This window comes from Macaca mulatta, chromosome 1, assembly GCF_049350105.2.
Source record: "Macaca mulatta isolate MMU2019108-1 chromosome 1, T2T-MMU8v2.0, whole genome shotgun sequence".
Classification (NCBI taxonomy): domain Eukaryota; kingdom Metazoa; phylum Chordata; class Mammalia; order Primates; family Cercopithecidae; genus Macaca; species Macaca mulatta.
Genome location: NC_133406.1, coordinates 69,062,397 through 69,082,143, shown reverse-complemented (window position 1 = coordinate 69,082,143; position 19,747 = coordinate 69,062,397). Strand labels below are relative to the sequence as shown.

Sequence of the window (19,747 nt, the reverse complement as noted above, 5' to 3'; positions counted from 1 at the left end):
TCAGCTGGTCTTGAAGAAAGAGGAGGCATTTTCTAGATGAAAGAGATTAAAGAATTTCCCGGTATCACGAAAGTTCTAGAATGGTTAGCAATTAACTGTAGCTGAAGCGAAATTAAGGGAACAAGCCAGTCATTTGCCTGTTTGCCCAGATCCACTCCCTACTCTTGCTCTGCTTAGGTCTGCACCATGAGGTAGGGTAAAAATTGATGCCACCAACTGTTTTCCAGGCTCCCTGGCTTCTGGCGAGGTTCAGCCAATGAGAGGCACTGGGGTGGGAAGAGGGGGAAGCCAGGGGACCTCTCCCCCATCCCTGGGTGCTGAGCAGCATCTCAACAGTGACTGGTGTTCCTCCATGGCTTTAATGACACCAGATGGCCCCTCTCTCTGTGGATGGGCTGCTAGAAGCCAAACTGTCCATTTGTCAGCTCTGCTCAGGTCTCACTGGCAGTGTTGGTCAACCGCCTAATACCCACTTGAGCAGCATGGGAAGGATACAAATATGTTATTCCCCAAACCCACCCAAGGCCCACCAATGGGTCCTGGGCTTAAAGAGGAGAGACTGTGGCTGGTGGTAAAGAAAAGTTAAAATGTTTAATCCCAAGATGCAGTGACCCAACGGGTCTCTTGAATCCATACCCTGGGTGGGTTCCAGATGCTCTCCTGCTAGTGGCTCATGCTTGTAATCCCAGCACTTTGGGAGGCCAAGGTGGGCAGATCACCTGAGATTGGGAGTTCGAGAGCAGTCTGACCAACATGGAGAAACCCTGTGTCTACTAAGAATACAAAATTAGCTGGGCGTGGTGGTGCATGCCTGTAATCCCAGCTACTTGGGAGGCTGAGGCAGGAGAATCTCTTGAACCCGGGAGGCTGCGGTGAGTTGAGGTTGCACCATTACACTCCAGACTGAGCAACAAGAGCAAAATTATGTCTCAAAATAAATAAATAAACAAATAAATAAAATTAGCAGGGTGTGGTGGTACATGCCTATAGTCCCAGCTACTTGGGGGGCTGTGGCAGGAGGATCGCTTGGGCCTGGGAGGTCAAGGTTGCAGTGAGCTGTGTTCATTGTTCACGCCACTGCACTTCAGCCTGGGCGACAGAGAAAGACCCTAACTCAAAAAAGGAAAGGAAAAGGAAGGAGGAGAAGGCACTTTATCTGTTAGGCTACCCTCCTGGCACAAGGGAGAACTGAAATGGTCTCACAGTTTTTCCAAAGCTTCTGTCTGTGATGGCCCGGAGAGGTCTTCCCTCAAAAATTGCAGAAGAAACCCCTTTAACCAGGCAGGTCAAAGATGAAGGCCTTGGAGAAAGGGAGAACCAATAAGGCCATTTTCCATTGCACCTAATGTGGCCGGGAGCTCATGCAGAGACCAGGTGACACCACAACAACCAGAAAACATGTGACTGCAGTCCACCGACGCACCGTCCTTGCCCCAGCATGACTGGCTTTGATGTCTTAGAGGCAGAGATAAGCGTATGTTTTCTTTGCTTTTCCTTACGCCTTCACAGAAGAACGTTGTCTTGGGAACAGGACAAAGAATGATGTGAGTATAATTTTAATTACTTTAAAGAGAACTGTGACTTCTCTCCAAGTTGTCAGGAAACCACTGGTTCCCCATTCTCCTGGTGGTACAGCAAGCACTGTTGGTGAGTAGATGGGAGCGCAAAGGCTGAAGGGCATCCCTCTTCCCCCAACCCTCCAGGCTGCACACCCACGCTGACATGGCCGAAGCTGCTGCTGCCTCAAGTCAGTCACACTTACAGAGATGCCTTTAGTGGAACTCTTCTCGGAACCATGTAGAGTCGACCTGACTCCAGGTGGTACTTTTAAGGTATCCAGGAGACCTTTAGATTTGCTCTCAGAAACTAGACCAAGAGGAAAAAATAACAAAGAAAGCTCTACTGATCTTCCCACACAGCAGCTTTCTCCACTAGGAAGCCTTGTTCAACTCTGGTGCGCTCGGCCCCCATCCTTGGCTCCAGCTCTGTAACAGTCCCCACTGCTACCTAGGGACAGCTCCTCGAGCTCCTCAAGGGCAGGGCTATCCTCCTTAGTCCCCAGGCCAGAGTACCCAATAACCCAGATGACTCAATAATCAATGTGGAAACTCAGAGTTAGTGTGAGGCCACAGTGGGAAAGGGCCATGAAGACAATCTAGGAGAGTTCCTATTGAGGCGGAGGGCAAGGGAAGGGTATTAAAAGAAGTGAATGGAGCCTAATGCTGGAGTCAGATATGGGTTAGGAGTACAAGTACTGAGGCTATGTCCAAGCACAGAGACAGCTAATTTATATGCATTAGCTCATTTTAACCCCTCAGCCAGGTGTGTTGGCTAAAGCCTGTAATCCCAGCCATTCAGGAGGCTGAGGTGGGAGGATTGCTTGAGCCCAGGAGGTCAAGGCTACAGTGAGCTATGATGGCGCCACTGCACTCCAGCATAGGAGACAGGGTAATATATGAGATATATATATATATATATATATATATATATATATATATATATATACACACATAAAAAATATAATCATTATTCCCCATTTTTTTAAATGAGGAAATGGAGGCCTAGTGAGTTCCTACTGCCAGGTAGTGGTGGAGGCCTTCAGGGGATGAGGAGCTGGGGTTCCTCCCTCCCCCTCCAAGGTTCCGAGAGTCAGCATGGCATGGCAATTACCACCATGGACTCTGGAGTAGACCTGCCTGGATTCAAACCCTGCCCATACACCTTCATAGCCATGTGACCTTAGGCAAATTACTTGGTCTCTATGCTTCTCCATTTCCTCATCTGTAAAATGAAATGCTGGACAGGACATGGAGGAAAGGGAACCCTCGTACACTGTTGGTAGGAATGTAGATTAGTACAGCCACTGTGAAGAATGGTATGGAGGTTCCTCAGAAAACTAAAAACAGAACTACATATGATCCAGCAATCCCACTGCTGGGTATATATTCAAAAGAAAGGAAATCAGAATATTGAAGAGACATCTGCACTCTCATGTTTACTGCAGCACTGAAGAACCAAGATTTGGAAGAAACCTAAGCATCTATCAACAGATGAATGGATACAAAACATGTGGTAAATATACACAGTGTTCAGCCATAGAAAAGAACAAGATCCCATCACTTGGAACAACATAGATAGAACTAGAGAACATTATGTTAAGTGAAATAAGCTAGGCCAGAAAGACAAGCTTCACATGTTCTTGTTTGTGGGAGCTAAAAATTAAAACAATTGAACTTACGGAGACAGAGAGTAGAAGGATGGTTACTAGAGGCTGAGAAGAATAGTTGTGGGGTTGGGGAAGTGTTGGGGAGAAGAAGTAGGGATGATTAATGGGTACAAAAATATAGTCAGAATAGCTATATAGAATACAATCTAGTATTTGATAACAGGGTAACTATAGTAGTCAACAAGAATTTATTGTACATTTAAAAATAACTAAAAGAATTGGGATGACTGTAACACAAAGAAATGATAGATGCTTGAGATAATGGATACCCCATTTACCCTGATGGGATTATTATGCATTGTATGCCCATATCAAAATATCTCATGTAGCCCATATATACCTAATACACACCCATAAAAATAAAAAAGTAGGACTTATCAAAATTCAAAAAAAAGAAAAATATAAAAAAATAAAATGGTGATAACGATAACAGTAGCTACCACATAGAACTTCTGAAGATTAAATAAGTCAATACCATATATATCAGGGGTTGGCCCATCACATGTTTTGTAATAAAGTTTTATTAGAACACAGCCATGTTCATTCACTTACACATTGTCTATGGTTGTTTATGTGCTACCACAGAGGAGCTGAGCAGTTGCCCCACAGACCACATGGCCCACAAGGCCTCAAACACATAGTTACTACCTGGTTCTTTACAGAAAGTTTGCTGCCCCTCTATGCGTGAAGAGCTTATAGTGGTAGTACACAGAGGTGTCATAAGGGCTATTATTATTAATAAGCACTTGTCCCTGAGTGTCTCCATCAACGTCCCCCACTCTGAGATAACCTGACTGCCTGACATGCTATTTGCCTCCTCATTTCACCCAATTTTGAATTCATGGTTACACTGGACTATCTTGCACTAAACATTTATTGATTCAGTCACTTTTTGTAAATCATTTCTTTGCTGGGAACCTACCATAGGCAGACACTGATGAGGAAACAAAAATGCAACACATGGGCCCAAATTCCCCATCCGCTGGAGCTCCGACCCATTCTCCATCCTCAGCCCAGCAATGCCCCATCAACCTCTTTCTCCCCCTACCCCTCTTCTCCTTCCCATTCCCAGCTCTAGAGCAGTGCCCGATGGAAACACACCTCCCAGGTGGCACCCACAGACCTGTATCCTTTATCAGATCCCATCAGCGCCTCTCTGAAGCCTTCCTGGCCCTCCCAAGCTCATCTGTACTCTACCTGGAATAAGTCGGCAGGCCCGAATCATCCGGGGATGTGGTGTATGAGGCCATACGTAGTCTGGGAAAGCATATTATGTTAGTTTGATGATCTAAACGGTAATCACATCATCACATTTGTTGACTAGTCTCTCCTAAATCACTGCCCTCCCGCTCTTTATGTGACATTTGGCACTTCCTTCTTGAAACTCCCTGATCCCTTGGCCCTAGGGTTCTGTATTTGTTGCTTCTCCTCCCAGCTCTGAACCACACCTCTCAGTAGCTCCTTGCCAGCATTCCACTCCTACAGGGTTCCCCAAGGCTAGGTCAGCCTTCTGCCCTTTGTTCTTGACTCAGCTCAAGAACTTCTCCTCATTGGAAAGGCTTCTCTTCATCGGAAAGGCTGCCTACTGCCAGCTCAACTGCATTCCCAAATGGGGGTGGGTGTGCCCACTGCATGGAGCTATGGGGCTGTCATCTCAGACTCACACTTCTCTCCCCCTTCCCCCTTCCTGACCATCCTCCTTGCTTACAAAGAAGGTACAAAGAGGCCAGGAGCGGTGGCTCACTGTTGGGGTGATCAGACCCAATACCAGCTCATGGGGGTGACAAAGGCCGGCAGACTCAAAGGATTGAGAAAAAGACCGTTTGAGAGATAAAGGTGGGACACCAAGAAGCCATCGCAATCATGGAGGCTGGGACGTCCCCGAGCTCTGGGAGCCCACGCTATTTATTGGTAATCCAACAGAGAAACAGGCGGTGAGAATGTGGAGGTCAAAAGGACACGTTGCATTAAGCACATGATTTACAGCTGTGATGGTTTAGCATTTATATGGAACATGTTCTGCTACTTGAGATAATGGGAATAGGAGCCTAGGAGGGCTAGAAGCAAGGAGCCAGCAAGTCTAGACATATTCCCAAGGACATTATGCAAGTCCTGCCTCAGTTTCCCTCCCAACACTCAGCTTTTTCCCAACAGCTCACGCCTATAATCCCCGCATTTTGGGAGGCTGAGGTGGGTGGATCACCTGAGGTCAGGAGTTGGAGAGCGGCCTGGCCAACATGACGAAACCCCATCTCTACTAAAAATACAAAAAGCTGGGCATGGTGGCACGCACCTGTAATCCCAGCTGCTCAGGAGGCTGAGGCAGGAGAATCAGTTGAACCTGGGAGGCGGGAGTTGCAGTGAGCCAAGACTGCGCCACTGCACTTCAGCCTGGGCAACAGAGCAAGACTGCGTCTCAAAAAACAAAAACAAAGACAAGTACGAAGAGCACAAACACTCGTAAAGTGAATGAGGCTGCAGTGACCCCTCGATGCACAGCCAACAGACAACGGTTTAGATTTAGCTTGGAATTCAGAAACATTTTCAAATGAGGACTGAACCCAGGCTTTACCCAGCCCCACCCTCCAGGGCCTAAGGGTACTCTGAAGAAAGGGGAGAAACCTGAGACCACCCTAGACGGGCTACAGAACAGAAGTACCAATGAGTATTTAGAAACCGTGGCATGACCTTTTGGTGACTTTTAGCTACCAAAGGTCAACATCATTCTAGCGGTGCCCCACCTTCCCACAAATGCTCATCCACAGCTGCCTTTGTGTAAGTTTACATTTCCAAGGCTGACCACAGACATGTGACATACTGCCAACTGCCTACTGCCCAGAGCTGTGAGGGCTGTGGCTGGGGTACGTGTTGTGAGAGGCACACAGGGCAATCCCCTCCCGCCTGGCGGCAAGGCCAGCTGTGGTCCAGTCCATGGCGGAAGCAGATGAGAGACCCTTCCTGGGGTGGGCTACCCCAGATACACCCCAGGCACACCCTAGGTGCCCAGCCCACATACAGGCAGGCATCCTAGAGTGTGACTTGAAAAATGCAGCCTTCAGGCTGTTGGGACTCATGGGCCTGATCAGGGCAACAGAAGAGGGAGAGCGGGTAGGGAGCCCAGAGAGGAGATCCAAGAGAAGTAGATAGATTGGGGGAGTGGATTCTCCCACCCTCTCCACCCCCCACCCCACAACTGAGCCTGTCAGCTCTGGAAGGACTTAAGGGAACAGCTACCCAAGTGTTGCCTTGTTTCACAGCGGAACTCACCAAACCGAATTTCATGCAGAAACATCAATAAATAAAAGAGTACACAGAATACCTGCTCTGGTGGAAGCAGGGCCTGTTGGGTTTGCTATGATCCCCAGGCCTCTGGCAGCTCTTCTGGTTAGTCCTAGGAGATCCACAGTTTGGTTTCTCAAGATAATGATGATAACAATAATGATAATAATAAAACCTGACATGTACTAGGAATTTCCAGCCTGCACTTTCACATACAATATCATACACAGTTCCACACTAACCCTGTGGCAATACTGCTATCCTCATCATATTCCCAATGAAGAGTCCGAGGCCTCAAGTTCTTAAACAACTTTCCCCAAATCACACAGCTAGTGCGTGGGCACACGGATTTGAACACAGACTTTCCAACTCCAAAGCCAGTGCTCCTCACTCTGTGTCACAGCTGGGAGAAAATGCACCACATCGCAGCCAACACCAAACAGGAGGGCTTGATGGCAGGAAGTATCACTTATTGGTTAGAGACCAGCTCTGGGGCCAGACTGCTGGGGTTCAACCCCTTCTGCCATTCGCTTACCTGTGTTACCCCTTCCTCATCTAGAAAATGGGACAATATGGGAGGCCGAGGCAGGTGGATTGTCTGAGCTCAAGAGTTCGAGACCAGCCTGGGCAACATGGCGAAACCCTGTCTCTACTAAAAATTACCTGAGCATGGTGGCGCACACCTGTAATCCCAGCTACTTGGGAGGCTGAGGCAGGAGAATCACTTGAACCCAGGAGATGGAGGTTGCAGTGAGCCAAGATTGCACCACTGCACTCCAGCCTGGGTGACAAAGTGAGACTCTGTCTCAAAAAAAAAAAAAAAAAAAAAAGACAATAATGGTACCTGCTACAAAGGCTTGGAGTTAAGATTAAATGAGTTAATCCACGTAAATTATTATCACACAATTCCTGGCACGTAAATAAGCACTTAATCACCATGCATGTCCACCCTGCCCTCCTAGCCAGCTTTATTCAGTGCCAGTCACATGCAAAGGCTGCACCTTATTGTATTATGGGAGTGGAGGAGAGTGGGTTACCAGGTAGCTCCTGTGCCCAGTAATTTTTCAGTCAAGGTAGGGATCATGCATATGCATATGCACAAAACTATAGCAGCAGCTCTCTGAGCAGTCAGGGCCCCAGATGCTCTGCTAAGAATCTGTTCTAGAACATGATGAAAATGCTGGCTTGGACATCTTACCCCAGAGGAAGGGGGTCCATTTGTTATAATATGATACTGATTAATACACTTCAGTGTCATGATCTCTCAGTAGCAACTAGAATCTCATTTTCTAGCAAATTCCCAGGCTAGATTCTGCAGCATGAGGAGCACCAGTCAGATCACCGTGGCAGCTTCCAGGTCACCTTCTCTTATCTCTTGGAGCTTCAGGCTGGTGCTGGACCTGCTCTCTTCTATCTGCACTCATTCTCTGGGTGAGCATGTCCCACCTCCTGGCCTTACCAGCTATGGCTGACAATGCCCTGATTTCTATCTGTAATCTGGACCTCTCCCCTGAGCCTCAGACACACTCCACTGTTTAGTATATGCCTCCACATTGAATAGGCATCACAAACTTAACACATCCAATCCCCATGCAACCTGCTCCCCCTATAGCCTTTCTCCATCTCAGTGAAATGGTACCACCAATCACAGCGTCGCTTGGACCAAAAATTTTGGAGTGATCCTTGGGTCCTCTCTTACTCTCTATCTCACAACACCAAATCCCATGGGATCTTCCTTCCCAACATATCCCCCCACCCTCCTCCTCACCACTGTCAGCATAACCACTCTGGCCTAAGCTGCCATCATCTCCCCAGTGGTTACTGCATCAGTCTCCTAGCTGGTCTCTTGCTCTGCCTTGCTCCTTTACAGCCCATTCACAACCCAGCAGCCAGAGTGATGCTTTTAAAAACAGAAGCTGTCTCTGCTGCTCCTCTGCTCCAATGGCCCCATCGCACTCTGGGTAGAAGCCAGTGACCTGGGAGGTCAGGGCCCTCCGTTTCTCTGCCCCTCCATTCTGTGTCCTCACTTCCTAGTGACTTCCCCCTTATCTACTCACTCTGGCAACACTGGCCTTGCTTCTTCTTGAACAGCAGGAGATGCTTCTGCTTGCTTTTCCCCTGCCTGGAATACTCTTCACCCTGGTATCTGAAGAGCTTCTTCCTCCACTTTAGGAATCTGCTCAAATGTTATCTCACAAAGGAGGCCTTTGCTGACCACCCTACATGGAAAACGCAACATCCCTGGCAGACCCATCTTCTACTGCATTTTCCTCCAATGCACTTATTACTGCCTAACATATTACTTGTTCACGTCTTTACTGTCTTCCCCTATCAGAATAGAATATAAGCTCCATCACACCAGGGATTGTTTCTTTGGGTACTGAGGTCCCAACACATAAAACAGTGCACATGGCCTGGTGCAGTGGCTCAAGCATGTAATCCCAGCACTTTGGAAGGTCAAGGCAAACAGCTCAGTTGAAGTCTGGAGGTCTGGAGTTTGAGACCAGCCTGGCCAACACGGTGAAACCCGTCTCTACCAAAAATACAAAAATTAGCCGGGCATGGTGGCGTATGCCTGTAATCTCAGCTACTCAGGAGGCTGAGGCATAAGAATCACTTGAACCAGGGAGGTGGAGGTTACAGTGAGCCAAGATCACGCCACTGCACTCCAGCCTGGATGACAGAGCAAGACTCCGTCTCAAAACAAAACAAAACAAAACAAACAACAACAACAACAAAAAAACAGTGCACATGATAGGTGCTTAGTAAATACTTAACAGAACGACTGTAACAGCTATTCCCCAGAAAGCAGGGCAGCCTCTCTCCTGCTAAGCATGCTTCTCACTGCCTAAACCTTTTCATTTCACCTGTTTGTAAGTGCTGAAATTCTACCAGTCCCAGCTGGAGAGAGCAAGGCTGGCTCATGATGGCTGACCTGGGGTGGGAGTTGGGGAGTCACTGTAAGGGGTGGGGGGACAGTGTAGCCACACAGGACCACAAGAGTAAAGCCTGAGCAGGGCTCCCCTCTGACACACTAATGTGAGCTAGCCTCTGGGTGAGGTGCTAAGCGGGAAGCTTTAGCCCAAGGGTAGCAGGCACCTGGGAAAGGGGGAAATGCTGAGAAAAATATATATAGATAGGCCAGCCAACAATTCAATGCAACCAACATTTATGGGGCCCTCAATTAGGTGCCAGGCATTGTACAAGGTGCTAGAGATCTAAAATCCCATTTGCCAGACTCCTTTTCCAGAGACTTCATCATGCCAACACAGTAACAGCACAAAGCCAGCTTTTCCCTCTCAGCTCACTCTGTTCAATGTTGATTTTAAACCTTTCTCTCCTCCACAAACCTTGACCACTCCCTCCAGTCTCACCAGGAAACTCTACTTCCTACTGCACAGCAAAAAAAAAAAAAAAAAAAACAGAGATCATCAGACCAGACCACCTCTACTTCCTGCCACCACACCTGCAAGTCTCCCTGCATGGGGCCCCTGCTCTGCCCCTTCCCTGCCAGGGTGGCGGCAGAGGTGACCTCTGAATTAGGCCAATCTCCCCACCTGTCCTCCACCTCTCCTGGATTCCTGGTCTTTTTGCCACTCCTCATATGAACAGAGAACCTTCCCCACTTACAGCCTTCGCCCTAAGGCTGGGTCTCCCTTTCCTGAAGCTGTTGTCTCTGCCGGAAACATCTTTCCCTCTCTCCCCTCCTCTTGCTGAGCTAAACACATTCAAGCCCAGATGAAGCCTCACATATGCAGCTATGCCTCTGTGTGCCTCCTCCGTCAAGTTAGGGTCCCCCCGACTTACGACACGCCCTTTAACCACCTATACTTCTCCTTAACAACACTTGCCAGGAATGTAAAGAATTGTTTATGTAATTAATTATCTGTTCAACAATAGTCTTCCCCAGCATGGAGAAAGCAGTGCTGGAATTGTGTCTTATATTTTTCAAGGTGCAGACACAGAGCAAACACTCAAATATCTGAGTCAATTAACAGTTGCCACTTGGGGTGCCACAATGTTCTAGATACCACAGGAGCTGTACATAGGCTGTTCCACTTAATCCACACAGCAGCCCACGTTTGTAGATACTCATTGTATTATCCATCTTCATATTTTACAGATCGGGAACCCAAAGCCAGGGGGTGACACAATGTGTTCGAGGTACCACAGCTGGTAACTGCTGGGTAGGGATTCAGGCTTGTCTGCTGTCAAAGCCACCATGTCACACTCACATCTTACTCTCCACAGCTCACTCACTGCCTTAGATAAAGGAGGTACTCAATCATGAGGGATGGATGGAATGACCAAATACATCAATTTCTTTGGTCTTTAGTCACCATTGAGACCTACAAGCAAGAATTATAATTCCTCTTTTCCCAATGAGGAAAATGGAGGGGTTCAAAGGGCCACACAGCAGTAGGAGGCCGTGCTGGGCTGAAACCCAGGTCTTCTGGTTCTTTGTATAGGGCAATTTTCTCTACAACATAACTATAGTTAGGCACTGAGAGGACAGAACAGATGAGATTATGAAGAAAAGCTGTGCAGAAACAAGTTAACACAGCAAGCCTGACACTGCTATCTTTAGAAAGTTCTGCTCGCAAGGATGGCCCCTGGCTGGTGTCTGGAACATGGATTTCAGTAAGGTTCCCACCACCTGAACTGCTAAGAGTGGCTCACTGTGCTTAAACTGTCTAGGTAAACAATGTGTTTTGTTTTGAGATGGAGTCTCGCTCTGTCGCCCAGGCTGGAGTGCAATGGTGCGATCTCGGCTCACTGCAACCTCCGCCTCCTGAGTTCAAGTGATTCTCCCGCCTCAGCCTCCCAAGTAGCTGGGACTACAGGTGCGTGCCACCAAGCCCCCTATTTTTTTGTGTTTTTTAGTAAAGACAGGGTTTCACCATGTTAGCCAGGATGGTCTTGATCTCCTGACCTCGTGATCTGCCCCCCTTGGTCTCCCAAAGTGCTGGGATTACAGGCGTGAGCCACCGTGCCTGGCCAATGTGTTTTATGTGGAACACCTGTTTTTCTTCTGGAGTCTGGAATTTTGACATGTGCTAGATGAAGTATCTACATGACCAGCCCTCAGTAAAAACCTTGGGCACTGAGTCTCTAATGGGCTTCCCTGGTAGACGGTGCTTCACACCTGCTGTCACAATGCACTGCTGGAGAAATTCAGCACATCCTGTGTGATTCCCCCTTGGCAGTCCTTTGCAGAGTCTTTTCCAAGACTCTTGGAATTTTGCACCTGGTCTCCCCTGGGCTTTGCCCCATAAGCCTTTTCCCTTTGCTCATTTTGCTTTGCATCCTTTTGCATATGAATCATAGCTGTGAGTATGACCATCTGCTGGACGCTGAATCCTATAAGTCCTCCTAGCAAATCACTGAACCTGGGGATGGTCTTGGGGACCCCCAACACAGAAGCCTAACGAGATGAATTTTGAATTTGTTTTGAAAAGAGTGGCGGGGTATGGATTAATGGATTTGAACAGGAGGCATTCTAGGCAGGAGAAATGATGTAAGAAAAGGTAGGCATAGGCAAGTCAGGTGTAGAAAGGCCTACAAGTCTTTAGGCCAGGTACGGTGGCTTATACCTGTAATTCCAGCACTTTGGGAGGCCGAGGTGGGCAGATCACTTGAGACCAGGTGTTGAGACCAGCCTGGCTAACATGGTGAAACCCCACCTCTACTAAAAATACAAAAATTAGCCGGGACTGGTGGTGGGCACCTGTAATTTCAGCTACTCGAAGGGCTGAGGTGAGAGACTTGCTTGAACCCGGGAGGCAGAGGTTGCAGTGACCTGAAATTGTACCACTGCACTCCAGCCTGAGTGACAGAGCAAGGACCTATCTCAAAAAAACAAAACAAGGCCAGGCACAGTGGCTCACGCCTGTAATCCCAGCACTTTGGGAGGCCGATGGGGGTGGATCGCCTGAGGTCAGGAGTTCAAGGCCAGCCTGGCCAGCATGGTGAAACCCCATTTCTACTAAAAATACAAAACTTAGCCAGGCGTGGTGGCAGGTGCCTGTAATCCTAGCTACTCCAGAAGCTGAGGCAGGAGAATCGCTTGAACCTGGGAGGCAGAAGTTGCAGTGAGCCAAGTTGGCACCACTGCACTCCAGCCTGGGCAACAGAGCAAGACTCCATCTCAAAACAAAACAAAATAACAACAAAAAAGAAAGGCCTAGAGCTATTTAACAAGGCTTGAACAGAAATGATGATGAGAAAATCTAGCACTGCTGTTATGAGGTAGAAGAGATGAGGGCTAGAGAGGTCCACTTGTTAGGAAGATCCAGTGTAAGTGAACTGAAAGTGAACCACCTAGTCATACAGAGGCCCTATGGGAACTGTTAGTATCAAGGAAGTGGGGAAAGAACTTAGCCTTTGGCTGTCCACAGCTAATACATGGCAATAAATATCTCTAAAGGAGGTCTGTGGGAATGATACAGAGAATTTGAGGCAACATCCCGAAGTACTGGTTTTTGAAATAAAACATCTTAACATAAAGAAATCAGTCTGCTCCCAAATAATCTGCTTCCCATTCATTAAGGGTGACTAAAATGTTCTTCATCTTTTTAAAACATCTTTGCTTAAGTCCAATATTCCCCCCCCATTTCTCCTATCTACCCCTCTCACTCCCTAGTGAGTTATTCCTAGAATAACTCCACCCAATGTTTTAATCACTTCTTTCATTCTGCATCTGCTTAGCATATAAGCCTTTGCTTTATATTAAATTATTCTGCCTTTAACCCAGGGAGGCATGGTAAGTTTTCCTAGGTTGCATCATAGATATCAACCCAGCCTCTACCTCAGAAATCCTAAAATCATGAAGACAGAAGAGCGACCTTCATGGCTGCTGCTTATCTTAAACCCATCCACCTCCCTCCATCCTCCAGGGTCAAGGGTCTCCCTAACAGAAGCATTAGAACACAGCCTGGCTGTTCTAAGCCATCCGCCTTAGTACAGGAGAACAGAAAGGGCTCTGGGTGGTGGCTTTGCATCAAGTCAACCTCATCCTGCTGTGCCTTCACATCGGATCCTGCTAAAGTAACTGGTCTGCTCCTGGTGATCAAGTCAGAGCTTGTATTTTTGTTTTCCAAATCTGTTGTATTTTTTTCCTGTGTTGGCTCTCTGCCAAGCACTATTCTTCCTGCAAAGCTGCCGCCTGCTCTGCCCACAAGTACTGAAAACTGGACTCCTGCCCTTGAAACCTGGACCATAGGGCCCCAGCCTCTGAGGCTGCCTGCCCCCTCTGCCTGCCAAAGACTCATCCCAGCTTATCCCCATCCCTGTCCCATCCCAGCTTCCCTACCCTGGCCCCTGAGGTCTACCTGGTTTAGAGATGGCAAAGTGGCAGCAATAGGCTAGTTTAAATGATGGTCTACTCACCCCGGCACAGTGGCTCACACCTGTAATCCCAGCACTTTGGGAGGCCAAGGCAGGCGGATCACCTGAGGTCAGGAGTTTGAGACCAGCCTGCCCAACATGGCGAAACCCCGTCTCTACTAAAAATGCAAAAAATTAGCCAGCTGCGGTGGCGGGCGCCTGTAATCCCAGCTACTTGGGAGGCTGAGGCAGGAGAATCGCTTGAATCCCGGAGGCAGAGGTTGCAGTGAACTGAGATTGTGCCACTGCACTGCAGTCTGGGTGACAAGAGTGAAACTCCATCTCAAAAAAAAAAAAAAAAAAAAAAAAGAGATGGTCTACTCGGACACACAGCAATTCTTCTGTTGGTTTTTAATTTAAATTTGATGCCTTTAGGCTAGGCATGCATTTTCCAGCTCCCCAGAAACCCCACAATGCTCTACAGCTATTAACCACATGGAAGGAGAAAACTAGTTTTACTGAATATCTGCCAGACTCCACGTTCTGTGTATATATTGACTCATTTAATCTTTCCAGCAACCCCAAGTGGCACACATTACTATTTCTATTTACCAGTGGGAATACAGACACTATAGAAGTTGGGCAACTTGCTCAGATTATATAACTACAACCAGCAAATCATAAACCCAGATTTGAACCCAGGCCTACCAGATTCTGAAGTCCACACTGTTTCTACTACACCATCATTGAAAGTAGCAGGTCTTGACCAGGCTATGTATTAGGGAGGCCCCTCTGCAGTAGTGTGAAAAGGAAAATTGAATACAGATGGACCTGGGGCAGGAAAACGAGTCAATTCTTAATTAAGGTTGCCCAGGAAAGAGTCCCTGTGGCCCTGAACTGGGAATAGATAGATCAGGACTGGCTGAGGGGGACAGGATAAAGGTGACTGAGGAACAGCAGCAATTTCTGCAACAGTTAGAGAGAACACAGAGAAAGAGGCGGCCTGGGACGAATGTCTAAGGTGCTCCTGAAACAGCATGGGGAAGATTCTGAATATTGCAAATCATAATGGTGAAGAAGAGAACTGGGTGAGGGATGGAAATTTGATCAGCCTTTCCCTAAGAGTGTTGGTTTAAGTCTTGGGAATGGCCAAGGGCTCAAGGAAAGAAGCACAGAGAATTGAAATCCAGCCTGAGGACCCAGGCTTGGTTCCATACCTGCATTTGCAGGACAGAGGAGGATAAGAAGCTGGACGTCAAGGAAGGGAATGCTGGTGGGGGTGGTGTAGCAACCTCCAAGGAGGTAAGTAATAGCTGCAGCGTGGGCTGGTATGGGCTGGCGACTGAGGAGTACCAGGTCCTGGAAACCTACACAGAGCAATCAGAGCAGCACAGCAGGTGCACGGTGCCAAGTGAGGAGCGAGTGCAAGAGCTGGCCACTCTTTCCAGAAGCTTGTCAGTGAAAGAAAGAGAAGAGGGACTGGGAAACATGGAGTCTTCTTATTAACAGAAAACTCAGCTTGTAGGGGAGGGAAGAAGTCTGTGGGAGGGAGGGAGGGAAGAAGTCTGTGGGAGGGAGGGAGGGAAGAAGTCTGTGGGAGGGAGGGAGGGAAGAAGTCTGTGGGAGGGAGGGAGGGAACCCACCTCAGAGGGAGGAGGAGAGAGCTGACTTGGGAGTGTAGATGGAGAACGTGCTTTCGCCTTGATCTGGAGAGCACTTTCTCCTTAAGAGGGAAAAAAAAAAAAAAAAAAAAACGCCATGGGAAAAAATTCAGGAATGTTCTGAATTGCTAAGGACGGAAGCTGATGGAGCCTGTGGTGTCAAGAAATCAGACATGGGGCTCTGCTGAAAGTGAGATGGCAGCCCTCGCTCCACACAGATATCCTGGGAGGGCACTCACTGGGCTTTGTCACTTAATACTGGGTCTCTAAGACCTGCATGTCACATGGATACTGCACAGTGTACAGACCATTTGCATATATACTGCTTTTGCTACAGCACAATCCAAGCATGCATCACTACCTGCCTCCAGGTACAAATATGCAAAATGTGCTCACCACTCTCACTGGAAACAGACTGAGTTCCTCTGTCAGGACTAATGAGTACTTTCACTTTTATCTCCTGCCTGGTCCTCCATGCCACTTTCTCACAAGATAGGACTTGCTGGAGGCCATGTGGGTCAAGGCTGCTGTGTGATCCTTCAAATAAAGCTTTCATCTGGACAAGGCAACAAATTCATGCTGGCCCACTCCTGGGTGGTGGTGGCAGCAGCGGCAGCAGCGGCAGCAGCAGGTGCCTGCCAGCTCTGAGGACTGCCTCTCTCCTGCAGCGTGTTCACCTCTGCCCCAACACACACAGACACTCACCTGCTACACCTCTACTGGAGCTAGAACTCCTATCCAGAACCCCAGAAAAAGCCACAACCTGGGCAGATAAAAGCTCTTCAGAGACTGAGTCAGACACTAACCCCGATCAGTGACAAGGTCAGGCAGCTTTTGATGACTGTCGCGCTGGTTCTCTCGTCCTCCTCCTGCCCAGAATTCTGGCTTCCTTTAGTTAAGAAACTATGGGAAAAGCACAGGAATTGGAGAAAGAAGACTTGGAGTTGGGTCCTGCCCCAACCCTATATGCTGTGAGGTCTTTTAAATCACTTCTGAGCCTCAGCTTGCAACCAGGTAAAGTGGAAGGAATAGCATCTGCCTCTCCCTTCTCTTGAGGAGGTAGTGAGAAATTAATCAGATGAGATGGGCTTCTTGTAAGCTGTACAGTGTTATTCTAATTTCTGGATTTAAGCAAGTCCTGCAGCGAGCTCAACCTCTCTCTCCCAAGCCTACCCAGCACTTGTCCCTGGAAGCTCAGACCCCAAGGGAGACACACCCTGAATGAATTTAATTCGATTCAGCAAACATCTGTTTAGGCCTACTCTATGCCAGGTTCCAAGACACACATGAAAACAGACACGCGTCTTGCCCCGAGTTTGCCTGGCTGGGCAGAGCTAACAGAGTGGATGCCTGTTCCTGTGGTGGTTAGGCCAGAGCCTCCAGCAGAACTTGCTCCATGTTGCTGGGGACAGACCACAGAGGCATTATCAGAATCTGGGTCCCCTTGCTGACCCCTCAGACAGAGGAGGAGGTGGGCAGATATGGCTCTCTGAGAAGCCAGGGTGAGGGGCCTGGAGCAGGGGAACCAGACACCTCAATGCTCTGGGCCTGGTCCAGCAGTGGAGCTCAGGGACCTATTTACCCCCTCAGTGCTTCACCCTCACAATCTGAGAGATGTAGAGAATAAGCCTGCTCTCACGAGGGCATCATGGAGGACAAAATGAGAACAAAACGACAAGGGCAAAGAGAAAATGCTCTGCAAAGGAATGAGCTTTACAAACAAATAATTATTTTTCCTTCAAGGTGCTCCCCAGTAAAGCTGAGCTAATCACAGAAGGTTGGTCTAAGTACTGAGGTGCCTTTCCCATTGCTAGCCTAACAAGAGTGACTCTGAGGCATCTAGCTCCCCGACTGTGCAAATCATCCCCTCTGAAACATCCCAGTCCCTATCATTAGGACATTCAGTAGACGGCAGCTCTTTTTCACATTCTTTCCATCGCCCTACTACCCAAGTCCAGCGAGTGATGCTTGCTGACAGAGGGAAACACCACCATCCTACCCTGCCCATCACAACAGGCCTCAGCCCAGAGGCCGTGGGAGGAGTATCCTTCTCCATCACTTCCCCTGTTCCAGATGCTGGCTCAGACACTTTCTCCTGCCTCTGTCCAGGACCCAGGGATCTGAGAGTTGATCCATTCCACAGAGTTACAACAAAAACAGTAACTGTAACAAAATCAAAAACCTTTACAGAAGCTAGGCGTTTTCCACTTCCATCTTACGTGCATCGTTCCTGCAGCAATTTCTGTCTTTCTAGTTCAAATTAGAGTTAGGGATGGAAGTGTTTCCACCCAAACCACCAATTACATTAACACCCCTGTTTTCAGCTTTGTGAGTACATAAGGCAGAGCAGCTGTGCTGGGATTTGTGAGGTCCTAGCCCAGCCTTTTGCTGCCTAAAATTATCTCGCACACACCCAGAACTGTTCTATTCCCAGAAATGGTTCAACTAATTTCTTTGCATCTCAGGTCTTCCAGAGCCCTTTTAAAATGCAAGTATCTCTGGAGGAAATAATCATATTCCATTGGCCCCAGCCCAGTTCTCACACAGCACCTGCCCAATAAATATTTACAGAATTAACTGTTTACCAGATGCCCATCTTCACAGGAGGTGGGTCAGAGCCCAGGGCTATGGAGGGTAGGGGCTGCAGGGGCAACCCTGGCAGGGAGCCTCGCCTGGTTTCACCAACCTCAACGCTCGCCTGGTGCCACAGCGAGATAACTGAGTTCTCATGAAAGTAAATCTGAAATACCCAAATATGGAAACTTAGCAGAAGGAGGCAGAATGAGCAGAGAAAGTCGGCCAGCCAGAGTGGCCCAGTGGGACCCGCGGCAAGAGCTTGGCCCCGAACATTCTCAGAACCACGAAGACCCTGCAGAACAGGAACAAAGTGGAGACAATCTGGTACGGAGAACTCAGAATCTGCGAGTTCTCTGGGTGCCTCTGGGCAACTCCTTCCACCTCTCGGAACTTTGGTTTGCGTCAAGGCTCGTTAGAGCTGGCCTTCTGGGGGAGGGGGTATCTGCTTTCTAAAGGAAGACGCGTAAACGAACAGCTAGTGGAGGCTTCCATTCCTGGCAATCCTGACGTTTCATTCTGGAGTTGCTTTGATTGGAAAGCCCTGCAAAGGTGGAGGGGGTGCCTTCGGGTTCGGAAGGGGGCCAGGGCCTGGTTTGCAGTGCGGGTGTGCGGGACGTGCCTGAAAGTCCTCCCCACCAGCGCACCCCGACAGAACGTGGCCCCTCCGGTCCACAGCCGCCCTCTGGACCAGCTCCCCAGCTCGGGACCCCCAGTCTCCGCCCTCGCCACACCTCTCCCCGGCTAAGAAAACCCGCTCCGCACCGCACCCGCTGTCCCGGGGCAGTCGGCGGTCACCTGCCCCGCCGGTCTCCCGCGAGCCCGGGACCCTCCGCCTCCCTCGGCCCAGCCGCCGCCTCGCGCCCTCCCTGCCGGTCGGGGACCGGCCGGACGCCAGCAGGCGCTTTCGGTTTCAAAGTAACTGGGACGAGATGAAAAGCCCTCGTCGGTGTCCCCACCCCGGACCTTCCGCCGCGAGGGTGCCCTGGGCGGCGATCCGCCGGACTCACGTGGGGCTCGGCGCGCGGCCTCCGCGGGGCCGGTCTGCAGGCGCGCAGCTGCTCCGGGGCTGCGCCCGGCGGCGGCGGCGGCGAAGCGGGGGCGAGGCCTGGGGCGGGGCCCGGGCGCGGGCGGAGGGGCGCGGGCAGGCGCAGGGGAAGAGCGGACGCGCAGGAAGGGGTCGGGCGGAGGCTGAGACCGTCACCCAGGCGGTTGGAAAGCTAACCTACCCGCTTCAGAACCGTTAGTATCTACAAGTCTAGTCATCTGATTTCCCTCACGTGCGTTCGAATTGTGGACGTCTTGCTCTTCCGTCAGGCAAGATAAGGCTCAGCCAGTCCTTTTCTGTGTTGACCTATTTGCTCAAGGCCTTGAGAGCTGGCTCAAATCAGTCCTTCCCGGACTTTCCTTCAGGGTAGCACAAATTTGCCAGCCCTCCTCTTGCTGTTGGCCTGTTGGCCTAACACCACCAATCTCTGAGAGTTGTAGAGCTCCCCGTTATGTCAAGGGTTGGCTTCCCAAGCATCTCCTGTGGTCCTCAAAACAAGCTGGTGAAGTAGGCCTGGTCATCCCCATTTTACAGATGAGCTCTCTGAGGGCCAGAGCAGCAACGTGGAGTGACGTACCCAAGGTGAGACACACTCAGCAAGCTCTGCAACTGGAACTTGAATCCAAGTCTCTC

General features: G+C 49.2%; 1 protein-coding gene across 4 annotated transcripts in view; it reads right to left on the bottom strand.

Annotated features, from left to right (window-relative positions):
- Positions 1-19,139, bottom strand: part of TRAF5 (TNF receptor associated factor 5) — a 46,421-nt gene extending 27,282 nt beyond the window's left edge. The window contains exons 1-2 of one of the 4 annotated variants that reach the window (XM_028852877.2): positions 19,077-19,139; positions 16,299-16,395 (exon numbers count right to left, since the gene is read on the bottom strand). Coding sequence is in view for 1 of the 4 variants with exons in the window: in XM_015117415.3 (XP_014972901.1) it covers positions 1,763-1,797 (35 nt within the window). In the remaining 3 variants the exon portion in view is untranslated. Of the gene's footprint in view, positions 1-1,762; positions 1,862-16,298; positions 16,396-18,077; positions 18,095-19,076 lie in introns of those variants that run through there. The other 3 variants (XM_077937158.1, XM_028852879.2, XM_015117415.3) reach the window with 3 other exon arrangements.
- Between the last annotated feature and the right edge of the window lie 608 nt (positions 19,140-19,747).